A 14,463-nucleotide genomic window follows, 5' to 3' on the forward strand; every position below is an offset into this window, starting at 1 on the left:
TATATTTTTTATGCAAGTATAATTAACATACAGTGTTATATTAGGTTCATGTGTACAATATACTGATATACAATATACATTTCTCAGTACTCATCATGATAAATGTACTCTTAATCCCACTCACTGATTTCATGTGTCTTTCAACCTACCTCCCTTCTAGTAATCAATAGTTTGTTCTCTGTATTTAAGGGTCTGGGTTTTTTATGTCTTCCTTTTTCTGGTTGTTGTTTGTTTGTTCTGTGTTTTAAGTTCTAAAGAGTGAAATCATATGGCATTTGTCTTTGTCTGAGACTTACTGCACTTAGTGTTATACCCTCTAGGTCCATCCATGTTGTTGGAAATGGCAAGATAGCATTCTTTTTATGGCTGAGTAATATTCCAGTGTGTATGTATGTATATATTATATATATAGTGCATATATGTATGTATCTATGTATGTGTATCCCACGTGTGTATGTATGTACACATATATGTATACACACACACATATATATACACATACTACATCTTCTTTATACAGTCTCCTATCAATGGACACTTGGGTTGTTCAACAACACTAATCATCAGGGAAATGTAAATCAAAACCACAATGAGATATCGTCTTTCACCTGTCAGAATGACTACAATGGAAAACAAGAAATAACAAGTGTTGGCAGGGATTGAAATAAAAAGAACCCTCACATGCTGTTGGTGGGAATACAAATTGGTGCAGACACTGTGGGAAACAGTGTGGAGGTTCTTTGAAAAATTAAAAATAGAAATACCATGTGATTCTGCTTATTCCATGACTATTTGCCCAAACAAAAAGAAAGCACTAATTCAAAAAGACATATATGCACCCCCTATGTTTACTGCAGCATTATTTACAATAGCCAAATTCTGGAAGCATGTATCATCTATTTTAATCCTCATAACAATTCTATGAGGTAGGTTCTAGTATTCTTATTTCATAGTTGAGGTTATGTTGCCCAGTAGGCCATTGAACATTGAAAGGATCACTTAAAAAATTTGAAAGTTTTACATCAATACTACCTTCTTCTGCTTTCTTCATCAAGTCGTCAAGTAAGATTTTTTGATGCTCTTCACCATCATTAAAACTATATAATGCCCATTTCTTCAACAGAGTTTCTCCTTCACCACAAATATCAATCTCCAGCAATCCAGGAAACCATTCTTCCATCAGAGAATCAATGTGATCCACAACTTGGCCCAAAAGAATACAGCCTACATGATCCAAAGAAGAGCTCATCAACACCCTATCTGAACCTTATTCTGTTGCAAAGCTAGAAAGAGGGACTACAAAGTTTGAAAAAAAAATGTTTATATTTCTTTAGTGGTACAATTCAAAGTTTTGAATTAATTTCCTTACCTTTTCTACAAGAAGGAACTGTAATTTTTAAGAAACTCTCTGGGTGATTGTCTAAGACTTCAGATCCTACCAGACAATAAGCTTCAGGAGACCAATTCAAGTAGATGCCTTGTCGCCAATACATTCTGTTTGGGCGAAGTGCTCGTTCTGAAAGAAGTTTAAATGGACCCAAATGTATCCATTAATTATGAACTTCATAAATTAAAAGAGCAGAAAAATCACTGCAAATGCCACAAGTAAGTAATAGAGATACATATGTTTTGAAACAAAGTATTGGAATTGTTAATGACACAACTCCTCATTCATATCTATTGTGCATGAAATTAAGTATTTTAACCTCAATTTTGCAAGGCAATAAAATAAAATGCCCAGTAGGTAACCTAAAAGATAGTTCAGATTCATGATGTTAAAATAGTTTGATATGCTTAATAGAATAAAAAGAATCATAAATAAGTAATCATAACTTCCAATTTTTTTTCTAAGAGAGAGTGTGCATGAGTGAAAGGTGGGAAAGGGCAGAGGGAGAAGGAGAGAGAGAATCTTAAGCAGGTTCAATACTGGGCTGGGCTTGATCTCACAAACCTGAAATCATGACTTGAGCTGAAATAGAGCCAGCTGCTTAACCAATTGAACCACTGGCACCCCAAATTCTCATAACTTTTAAAACTCTTAAAAGGAGGTTGGTTGTCACACTAAAATAAAAACTTCTGGAATGATTTATTTTAATGTGATGTAACTACCTACATATTGATTAATTGCAGGCAAAATAAGGTTTATTTCAAAATACAGTAACACATGCATAAAGCTGATTTTTAACTCCCCCCCCCAGCCCCGCCCCCAAAAATGATATTTTTCCTTTGGAGCACTAGTTCTCCCTTTCTTCAAGAAGGAGGAGCTAGCATTATAAAGACCCATTTTTTCTAAAGATTTTATTTATTTATTCATGAGAGACAGAGAGAGAGAGAGGCAGAGACAGGCAGAGGGAGAAGCAGGCTCCATGCAGGGAGCCCGACGCGGGACTTGATCCCAGGTCTCCAGGATCAGGTCCTGGACCAAAGGCGGCGCTAAACTGCTTAGCCACCAGGGCTGCCCTAAAGACCCATTTTTAATCTTTTTTATAAATCCCTCAGGAATTGCACAGCAAGAGAGCTTTTAAGTCTTTACAGTGAATGGTCTGAATGGTCAGAACCTGTTACTTTTGTTAACTAAGACTCTCTGGCTTTGCAGTGATAGTCACTTGTAATTTTTCTTTGTTCATTTGTGTGTGTCGGTTTACACATGTGCATGTGTTTAACACCAGTGAATCCTAGTAATCTTACCTTCTAAAACTGTTGATTCTAGTCTACTCTAGCTTGGAAAGCAAGATATTCATACTTATTATAAATGTGTCTAAAATAAAAACAAATACGCTTTGAGTGAGGACTTAAGAAATTTTCTTCTTGACAAACTGCATGAACTTAAATGAGCCTATGTGTCCTTATCCTGGCTACTCTGAAGTCCTATAAGCTTATTTTCTGATTTTCAGTGGCCTTACAAATACATGAACTCTGTGAAAATGACATGTCAATTTTAATATGCTTCCCCCCTAACTTCTCAAATATTGAGACTTCATTAAATACATACCTCTTCCTGAAAGCATGTAAGGTGAAATTTCAAGTAATCGATTGATTAACCTCGACCAAAATCCCATTGGAAAATAAGGCATTTCGTATAGTCGAATGATAATTTCAGAGTTCTCACAATGGGGAAGCTCTATCACAGGCCTGTGATCAGACAAACTAAAGAGAAAAGGGTATCAGCATTACATAGCTTCATAAAAATTTACCCAACCATGTTAACCAGAGTGCTTTACTACTTAAAATCAATGAGTCGAAGATAAATATTGTAGGCAATTGCACGTTTTTATAATGTTCTTTTGCTACATGACCTTCCTTCTTCAAAAATTCAATGGCTATTTAGTCAATTCAAATACATGCTCAGATGCATTTTTTTCAGTAATCCCATTTATACTAATAAATAAATTATTACAATTAGTTATGCATAGACAGGTTTTAAGGGATTATATAAAACTTGAAAAAATGTCATGTCCTAGAAAAAAGTGTACATGTATTTTTAGAATTGAATAGCATCTACCAATCAATGCAATTTGCACTTTGCAATGTCATATACCTTATAACATTTCCCAGCAATAAGAAACTATAAAGCAACAAGAAAAATTTCTATAATACAGAGCTAGAACTTAGGCCTTCATTGTGTTGCCACTCTCTGAAAATTCACTGCCATAAAGTCATCTGATGAGGGACGTCTGGATGGCTCAGTGTTGGGCATCTGCCTTTGGCTCAGGGTATGGTCCTAGAGTCCCAGGATTGAATCCCCTGAGGAGCTTGCTTCTCCCTCTGCCTATGTCTCCGCCTCTCTCTCTCTGTGTCTCTCATGAATGAATGAATAAATAAATAAATAAATAAATAAATAAATAAATCCTTTAAAAAATAAATTCTGATGAAAACGCACTATCCTCCAGAACCTAATATAACTCCCTCAGCACCATTTAAAGACACACACACACACACACACACACACACACACATCACTATTTTCCTTTCTTAAGTAATTCAAGTAGTGGTAAACCAAACAGTAATTATATACATAAAACAAATCATTTACTATACCTTTGAAGTGTCAAACGTAGTGTTTTCATTAAAAGTAAATGTTACATTTCAGTAGAGAGTGTACACAAGAAGCAAAAAAATTAATACATTTATCATAAACCAAAGTTATTTTGACAATTAAAACATATAATAGATGGTGAATTTCCAGTTTAGGTTTACCTGCTTGGAACCAGCAAATATTCTTCTCCTATTGGCAAGGCAATCTGGAATTTTTCTAGCAGTTTAAAATACTGTGACATGTAATTCTTTGGAAATCTCTTTTTCTTTGAAAGAAATTTTTCCACATCTCTACGTGAAATGATTCCCTTAGGATGTTTTGGATAGCCTTCCACTTTCACTGTCAAAATCTGAAAGATTTAAACTCGTAAATAATCACTAGAATTCATTCTCTGAAAAGTGTTTAATTTAAAGCATTTTGTGTCTCTTTGCTATTGATATGATCAAAACAATTTAATGTTGTCAAGTGTAACAGGGCACCTGATTTCTCTACTAGAAGCCCTGTAACCAGAAGCCCAGTAGGGCAACCATTCCTCCACAAAAAAAAAAAAAAAAAAAAATTAAATTAAGAGAGTGAATGCAAATCAAATATTATAGAGATCCTCTGCAATCAATGAATGTTAAACCTTCCCCAGCTCCAATTAACAAATCAATCCAACACCCTTCATCCTTATTATAGCCTCATCAACAATATATTTATTGGGAAATTATCCTCTAGACTATGTTCTCATTACAGGTTTGCCACAGGTTTGCCTTAGAAATGTTACTTGAGCATAAAGGAAAACGGTTTCCATCAATAGGAAGAGAGGCAGTATGTGGTACAGGTTAGTGATTCTTACACAAAGTAACTACAGAATTTCGCTGGACTCCAGATGGAGCCTGGATCAGTAGGTCTGAGATGAAGCTTGAGAATGTGCTTGTTTAACAAGAAACTCTGATGATTCTACTATAGAGACCATACTTTCAGCTTTGACCATCATCACAGAAGTTAAAAGTATAACTTCAGAAGAACCCAGGTTCAAATCCACGTTCTAGTACTAGCTGCGTTATCTTGAGAAAGGTATATAATTTCCTTAAGCCACAGTTTCAATCAGACCAGATAATAAAAGTGACTCACCCTTAGACTGTCATGACATTGAAATAAGATAACATACAAAAGGCATGCAAAGTGCATATGACAATTTTTAGCTTATAGTAAGCCCTCATATGTTAGCTATTACTATCTACATATTCCTATTCATTTTACTTAGCCAAATGATTTTTTTTAAGTTTGTGCTTAATTTCTTTACTCGATCTTTAGCATATAAGGGATACTTCAATAGGAGCATATATTATGTACATTATCATGTAGGTGGGTGAAATATTGGATTGTAAAATCCTTAGGTCCACGGACTTATCTCCTTTATCTCTATATCTCTGTTTGGTACATAATTATACGTATTGAATCATTATTGAATCAATGAATGCATGACTGGCTGAACACAATGGTGTCTAACAACAATGTATAAGTGGGTCATTAAATAATAAAAACTGCAGTGTGGGACTTCTCCCATATTGTGCACTTTAGAGCCCAGACTGCTCTTACAAATCAGGTGGTAAGGAAAATTGGTTGCTGTTCTGGCATTTTTAAAGTTGTTAAGACCAGGGGTGCCTGGGTGGCTCAGTGGTTGAGCATCTGCCTTTGGCTCAGGTAATGATCCTGGGGTCCTAGGATCGAGTCCCACATCAGGCTCCCCTCAAGAAGCCTGCTTCTCCCTCGCCTGTCTGTGTGTGTATGTGTCTCATGAATCCATAGTTTTTTTTAATTGTTTGAAAATAAAGTTGATAAGACCTTGTCTGACAACTCCCTCTCTATTCCAACCATATTTTGCATTTTCTTTACAGCATCTGCCACCTGACATTTTAAGTGTTTATTTATTGGTTATTTCCTCCTATTTGAATATCAGCTTCACGAAAGCAGGAACATTGTTTTATCTATGCTTATAATGCTTATCCAGCATCAGAACAACATCTGGGACACTGTAGGTCTCAAATCAATGTTGGATGAGTGAATCTGGGGAAAAGAAAGTGTAGAGCATTTTATTCTGGGGTTTGATTTAGGGGCACTGGAGTCAAACTACTTAGTTTGAAATCCCAACTCTACTTCTTCCTAAATATGTTGATTTGGATAAATTGTTTAACTTCTCTGTCCATCAATTTCTTCATCTTCAGGATGAGGACTAATCTAGTACCATTTAAAAGAGTTGCTCTGAGAATTACATGAGAAAATGTTTGAATAGCACATAAGTAACCCCTTGTATGTTAGCCATTATTATATACTCACTCTAATTTATTTTGATACTTTGACTTCATTTTTAAAATTTTCTTAAGGTTTTTTTAAGTAATGTCTATACCCAACATGGGGCTTGAACTCACAACCTGGAAGATTGAGAGCTGCAAGCTCTTCTGACTGAGCCAGCTGTGCACTCCTAGAAACATTGATTTAAAATTGGCATGTTTGTTGGGATGCCTGGGTGGCTCAGTGGTTGAGCATCTGCCTTTGGCTCAAGGCATGATCCTGGAGTCCCAGGATCAAGTCCCACATCAGGCTCCCTGCATGGAGCCTGCTTCTCCCTCTGCCTGTGTCTCTGCCTCTCTCTCTCTCTGTGGGTCTCATGAAAAAATAAATAAAATCTTTTTAAAAATTAATAAAATAATAAAATAAAATAGGAGTTTGTGCTTGATGTTTTTAAGTAGATCTATGGTGTACTACCACTATTTGTAGTAGATGGTTTCCAAAGACAGACACATGAATTGCTTCTCTTCCTACACAGGTGTGGTGTTTGATCTTTCATTTCTTGAAGGATCCTTGATTCCTCTTGAACCTGGATAGGCTCTACGGTTACTCCAGTCATTAGAACATGGCACAACTGACATTTTCAGCTCTGGGCCCACCCTTTGAGAGGACTGGTCATATGAAAGACTACATGGTGGAGCACCAACATACCAAAAATGTGAGTGTAAGTTTCTTGGACTCAGCAGCTTGACTCAATGAAGGAAGCCAAGTGAATGACCCCTGCCAATGCCATGGCAGCAGAGCTGTTCCGCTGAGCGTGGTCAGCCCACAGAACAGTGAGAAACAATAAAATGTTGATGTTTTACTCCAAGTTTGGGGGTATCTTGTTACATAGCAATGCAAAACTGAAATGTTATCTAAATTTTATCACCTTTGAAAGAACTCTTTATATTCCTTCTGCCTCATAATTTATAATTCCTAACGTATGCCGTTATGCAAAGAAAGAAAATTTCCCAAGTTCCTCACCCAAGTTTTTAACAAGATTACATTGCCATGCAAGCTTTTTAATGTTCCACCTGATTAATTCAGTAAGTGTCCTTCATATCTCTTTTATCATATGGTTAAATGAGTTTTTGCAAACTTCTCTGTGCAATGACGGAAACATCTTTAATAAATCTAATGACCTAATAGTCTGGAGCAAAGAGAAGGGTAGGTAGGCTCTTAGAGCTTCTGCACCCTGAAATTGTTTCTGACCTTGCCTTGATGATTCATGGAGGTGAATACCCCTATTTATTTTTGCTGATGGATATCAGACAATTCATTCTTGTTTTCATTTGATCATTTATAGCTTTCATTTTCTTTAAGTCTTGGTGAAAATGACATTATACTTTAATATATCAGCATAAACAAAAATGATGGCATTTATTAAATTAATATGAAATTTAATTGTTCTACTGACTCTTTTAGATCTTTCAATATAACTTGGAACTGTTCAAATTCTTGACTTAATTTTCACTTAAATTATCATGTTTATAGTATAACTATGCTAATAAGAACTTTCATGGAGTTTCAACTTAATTTCTCCATGAATCTTCAGGGATTTTATTGTGGTTATGGTAGAAGGTTGCTTTTGTTAAAAGACGGTGATTCTGATGCAAACTACTTCTTTATTCTACTGAATAAGAGGCCCTCCTATATTATCTGTATCTGCGTAATTTTAAATATTACCAATTCACATGGAAAAACATCACTTTTTAGTGCAACTTTAGCCTTTTCTTGACTATCTAGAGTTTAGTTATGTTCTGATACAGTGCACCATCTAGGACAACAAAAATCTTCAGGGTATATTTAAAACTCCCTTTGTTGTACAGAACGTACCCACCTACACAGATTTTTTATTTAGCTCTGTACCTGGCACACTTTCCAAAATTTCATGGATACATCTTTACAATTTTGAAGGGTTTTTTTTTTCATTTCCTAAAATAATATCTTTAATTACCAAATAGGTTAAACATAAAATTAGCTAACATTTACTTCTCACTTACACTGAATTAGGGAAGCAATGTAGAAAATAACAGTTATTTTCCTTATTTTACAAGTAAAGAAACAAAGGCTTAAAACATTAAGAAATGTCACAAAGTTAAGAAAGATACAGAAGAAATTTGAACACAGGTCATGCCGACTCTAGAGCTTGTACCCTTGACCACTCTACCAGCTTCATTCCCATTTAGCAAATGAGTGGAATCACTTTCCATGGCATATTGTGCAAAAGGATGAAAATCTACTTTAAAAATATCTATCAGGATCCCTGGTGGCACAGTGGTTTAGCGCCTGCCTTCAGCCCAGGGCATGATCCTAGAGACCCGGAATCGAGTCCCATGTCGGGTTCCCTGCATGGAGCCTGCTTTTCCCTCTGCCTGTGTCTCTGCCTCTGTGTGTGTGTGTATGTGTGTGTGTGTGTGTGTCTCATGAATAAGTAAATAAAATCTTTTAAAAAATAAATAAATAAAAATAAAACATCTACCAAAATAGCTATTACTATCATGTTACAATTGCCGATTGTGTTTCAAATGCTCTCAAAGTCCATGATATAGGATTTAGCCAAAAATTAGTTTCCTGTCCTTTTATTCCTTAGATAAAATTTAGAAACTAACATTCAAAATTATGAGGGAATTTAATTACTATTATGGTTTAGTTAGAAGAGATGATTCTAATGTAAAAAGACAGAATCATTTTAGGGATTCAGGGAGTCACGTTCAAAACTGTGCATTATGCTCACAAACAAAATAGTTGTCAGTGAGTGAGTACATGTGTTAGAGAGTCTCCTCAAGCTCCCTTCAGTTCATGATTAAGTTAGATGCAGTTGTTCTCAACCAGGGTGATTTTGCACCCCCACCTCTATTTGGCAATGTCTGGACACATTTGTGCTTGTCACACTAGGGGAGTACTACTGGTTTCTAGATGGTAGAAACCAAAGATGCTGCTAACATCCTATAATGTACAACAAATAATTATCTGGTGCAATCTGACAGTGAGAAACACTGAGCTAGTGTGTTCTGCTTGAATGTATTTTTCTATGGCAAACCTATAGAGATGGTAACTAATTAAGATAAACTTACTGGTAATTGATTATCATTGGCAAAAGAAAAACTTTTCCATATGAAATACAAATGGAAAAAGGACAGCCATAACCATCACCATCCAGTTTTCAAAACTGTAAGCATTTAGAGCTTATATTCCACTCAAGAGTCAAAACTTCCCTTCATCCTGTCTAAAGGTTTTAGGCTCATCATCCAATTTTCTTTTTTTTTTTTTTAATTTTATTTTTTATTGGCGTTCAATTTACTAACATACAGAATAACCCCCAGTGCCCGTCACCCATTCACTCCCACCCCCCGCCCTCCTCCCCTTCTACCACCCCAGTTCGTTTCCCAGAGTTAGCAGTCTTTACGTTCTGTCTCCCTTTCTGATATTTCCCACACATTTCTTCTCCCTTCCCTTATATTCCCTTTCACTATTATTTATATTCCCCAAATGAATGAGAACATATAATGTTTGTCCTTCTCCGACTGACTTACTTCACTCAGCATAATACCCTCCAGTTCCATCCACGTTAAAGCAAATGGTGGGTATTTGTCATTTCTAATAGCTGAGTAATATTCCATTGTATACATAAACCACATCTTCTTTATCCATTCATCTTTCGTTGGACCACTCTGGAAAACTGTGTGGAGGTTCCTCAAACAGTTAAAAATATACCTGCCCTACGACCCAGCAATTGCACTGTTGGGGATTTACCCCAAAGATACAATTTTCTTATGTATATTTCCCCCAAGGATTTTCACAAAGCTTCCATTCAACTGACTATACCAATAACCAAACCAAAGTGTCATAAGGATCTAGAAAAGCACTGTGGAACACAGTGGTACAACATCTGTCTGTAAGTTGGAAACAAAGACACTGAGGTGAACTCTCAGACATTGTCCCTTCTTTCATGAAGCTCTACTTTATGTAGACTCCTACATGAATTGATCTACAGTATTCTACATGTACAGGACTTTCTACCTTAACTGAATATAAATTCCATCATTTTTAGCACTCTTCAGTCATTACCCTCATGCCACAAAAATACCAGACACCAACCTGTGCCATGACTTTACAAAGCCACTTGGGTTCCACAAAATATAAGTCACTTAACTGCAGAGCTGGATCTTGAAAATGAAGAAGGACCCCTATAGTAAAAAATCAAACAGTGAAACATGGAATCCACAATATACAAATAAAAAGGGGCTTTTGAGAGACTCTAGTCCAACCTCCTCATTTTACAGATGAGGAAATCTCAGCACAGTTAGTAGCAGAGCTGAGACTAGAACCTGGGCATTCCAGTTCCCAAGCTCTAATGTCCAGATATACAAAGGAATTTTTGAACTAAATAAAATAATCATATACAAGCATATGTGAGACAATGGCATGCATTGTCTTGTATATATATTTACAAATAATAAAAAATTCACAGAATTTTTTTAGTTTTCTAAATATATCCTACAAAGATATCTTATTTTCAAATATAGGTAAGAAATACAGAATATTGCAGAAAGCTACTGGCTTAAGAATAATGGGGAAAAAGGAACAGATTATAATCCATGTAAAGATTTATTTTTCACACAACAGAATCTAGGGATTAAAAGCAGTTTCTCAGCCGCTTAACTCTAGTACTACAAATCAACTCATACCTTTCTAGCAAGGTCATATTGATCAAATACACAAATAGCACAGAAGCTTCTGCAAGTGTTTTCATCTATGAGGTCACACTGACTATGTGCAATGCAACAGGCAGGATCTGCCATTCTAAAAGGTGCATTATTATTTCAGGCAACCATTGATCCTCTAAGTGCCCAGTTAGAGCACCCCAATAATAATTCCCCTTTATAGTATACAAATAACTCCACACACACTAAATTCAAATGATACTATGAAAAGATATGGCTTGTGCTCAGGGTCTCAAAGCTCCTGAATAGTTAAGCCAATTTCTAGAACCCTCATGTTTTAACTCCTGCTGGGATACTCTTCCCAACACTGTCCCAGATGGTTTCTAAATGATTTTCTATAATATGGCATATGATTCAACATTATTGCACATGATGACCTTTCAAAAGGAAAAAGTCAATGGTCCAAGAATTTTATGGAAATTCTATTAAGTTTTGTATGTAAATTCTGTGCAAGGTTTAGATATATTCTCATAAATGGTTGTACTGGAGCTTTGAAAAAATATGTAACAAACACACAAACCTGATTCATTTAGGAAGTGAACTGCATGAGGGAGCTCATTTTCATCCAACTGCAGCTGATTTTCCTTTACAAGTTGTAATAATCGTTTCCGGTCGATTACAGGAAATTCAATTGGCACATTTTTACGCTCTGATAAAATGATTTTCTCAAGTTCTACATAACAGTCTGGAATCAGCTGCCCAACAACAGGCTGATCTCGGATCTGTGTAATTACAAATGACAAGCTGTAAAAATTCATTTCACTCATATGCTTGTCGGGTGGTTGGTAAATTCAGTGCTAATAGTTGTTAGGAAAGTAAAATATTATTCAGAAATGTATTTTTTAAATAAAATCAAAATGTGATGTAAACCTATTTAAACTGGAGCAGCCCGGGTGGCTCAGTGCTTTAGCACCACCTTCAGCCTGGAGTGTGGTCCTGGAGACCCAGGACAGGCTGGGGTCAGCCTGTGGTCAGGCTCCCTGCATGGAATGGAGCCTGCTTCTCCTTCTGCCTGTGTCTCTGCCTCTCTCTCTCTCTCTCTCTCTCTGTGTGTGTGTCTCTCATGAATAAACAAATAAAATCTTTTTAAAAAAACTATTTAAACTGTGAAGAATAAACAAAATATTAAAATAAGAAAAATATAAACACAGAAGCCAATTTAGAAAGAACTATCAAAATAATATGGAAATATTTATCTAACAATTCAGAAAAACCATGATACAACCCAGAAAAACCATGATACAACCCAGGATAAATCACTAACCATAAATAAGGGATTTGCTATTTTCTAAGACATTAGACATATATGCAATAGATATGTTAGCATAAGAAGTCAGTTAAAAAAAAAAAAAGTCAGTAAGTATTCCAAAGCCTTAAGGCCTTATTTATTAGATGAAAATGTTTATGCTCCAAGGTAAAACATTATAGTTTGTGCTTGTTATTTGCAAAATGTTACATTAATGGAATGTACCCAAGCTATGCTTTTTCATGGAACTTCAAACTTGGGAAAACAAAAAATCATCTAAACACAAATAATTTTGACATGAGAGGATGATTTTTTTTTGGTCTATTACACTCATAATCTAATCATTGTATGCTAACTGAAATACATAAAAAAATTTTTAAAGAGTCACTTTAAGATAATTTCTATAATAAAAAATCTTTTCCGAACTTTTTTTCCCCAGGAGAATCTAATTTTAAATAGAAATGCAACTGTAACAATAGTGACTAAAGTGCCTCTGAAAACCACCAGGTGGCAAACTCTCCCTATTTCTCAACCCATTTATATATTCTTGTATTCTTTTTACCTAAGAATTTCTACTTAAATTTTTAAACTTACTATAAACAGAAGTGGGTTTATTACACACACACATGCAAATTTAAGGTGCTCTTTTTCTACTCTTTTTTTTAAAGATTTTATTTATTTATTCATGAAAGACACAGAGAGACAGAGGCAGAGACACAGACAGAGAGAGAGAGAAGCAGGCTGAATGCAGGGAGCCCCATGCGGGCTAGACCCCAGGACAACAGGACTCCAAGATCACACCCTGGGCCAAAGGCAGACACTCAACCGCTGAGTCACCAAGGCGTCTCTCTTTTTCTACTCTTAAGTAGAACTTTAAGGAGTTTTATTTATAACAGCCATACTATTACCTACATATTCACTTCAAAACATTCAAAAAACTGTTTTCATGTATCCAATACCACAGCAAATTACATATAAATCCGCTAATTTCCACTTTTCATATTCCTTCTCATCATTTATAAATTAAGACAAAATAGAACGTCATATTGAAGTTTGTGTTTTAACTCAAGAAAGAAAATCTACATACAGAAGTAAACAATGTTCTCACAGAAAGCAAATTACATAGCAAAGGGGTGAATTTTATAGTGCTGAGTTACAGGACAATCAGAGAATGCTCTGCGAATGGGCTGAACAAGATTGAAAGGGCTAATGTTGGCAATGAATTCTGTTTTGTCCTACTTCTCCTTTTAGCTTGATTATGGGATCACCAAGAGCCAAAACAAAATTTTTATTCTAGAGTCTGCATAGACACATGTTAATAAAGGCAAGACAGGGAAAGAATAGAGAAGAGCCAAGATAGAGGAGCAAATGAAAAACAAATGCCAGTACAAAATAATAATCTCTAATAGATTTAAAAACCTGCTTGAATACAAGTTGAAGCATCTCAGGGATGAAAATATATTCAAGCTCTGGCAGGATCATTGGTTCTGAAAGATCCTGAAAGAGCCAGTTTTCTGCAAAGCAATCAGATGGATTTTCAAACTAAAATGCCAGAATGATGCAACCATTAGCAATATACATCTTTCTTCCAATAATCCAGCCGTTTATCAAAGCATTTGTGTTGGCTTCAGGGTTAATTTATGAGTGCAGGAAGAAAGTTGGTCTTATTGATTGATAGTGATAACTTGCTATCATGCTAAAGCACTACTAGTCCAGTTAGAAGAACCAACCAGTTTATCTATACTTCAACTAAACTATTCATACTTTATCTATTTGTTTCAACTAATTCAGGCTTTTTGAAAACAAATTCCTCTCCAAGAAGTCTTTTTAAAAATATGATATATGCTCTGACATATATGACAAGAATAGGAGCTACTAAAATGTTATAATTAACAGTAAAGTTCTGTAAGTACAGGTGTAGTCTCGGAGGAAAACTGCCTAGATAGAGAATATTTAATTGGATACATGAATTTTGTGTATTTGTTTGTTAAAAGTCACATTGCTCTTTAATCATATGTCCAACAAGAGAACACAAAAATCTCCAAATAAATACTATGTCGTTCTGCTTACATAAGATGCCACTACTGACCCACGGATGGTAAAATCTTTTAGTGACTGTGATAAATGTGTTGAAAGAT

At 35.4% G+C, this 14,463-nt stretch overlaps 1 protein-coding gene across 1 annotated transcript in view; it reads right to left on the minus strand.

Moving 5' to 3' along the window:
• LRRK2 (leucine rich repeat kinase 2) overlaps positions 1 to 14,463 on the minus strand; it is a 139,469-nt gene that overhangs the window by 44,494 nt on the left and 80,512 nt on the right. The window contains exons 32-37 of the mRNA XM_077870443.1: positions 11,600 to 11,801; positions 10,454 to 10,542; positions 4,198 to 4,385; positions 2,993 to 3,147; positions 1,370 to 1,516; positions 1,033 to 1,224 (exon numbers count right to left, since the gene is read on the minus strand). Of these exons, the coding sequence (XP_077726569.1) occupies positions 1,033 to 1,224; positions 1,370 to 1,516; positions 2,993 to 3,147; positions 4,198 to 4,385; positions 10,454 to 10,542; positions 11,600 to 11,801 (973 nt within the window). The remainder of the gene's footprint in view (positions 1 to 1,032; positions 1,225 to 1,369; positions 1,517 to 2,992; positions 3,148 to 4,197; positions 4,386 to 10,453; positions 10,543 to 11,599; positions 11,802 to 14,463) is intronic.

This window comes from Canis aureus, chromosome 25, assembly GCF_053574225.1.
Source record: "Canis aureus isolate CA01 chromosome 25, VMU_Caureus_v.1.0, whole genome shotgun sequence".
NCBI lineage: Eukaryota > Metazoa > Chordata > Mammalia > Carnivora > Canidae > Canis > Canis aureus.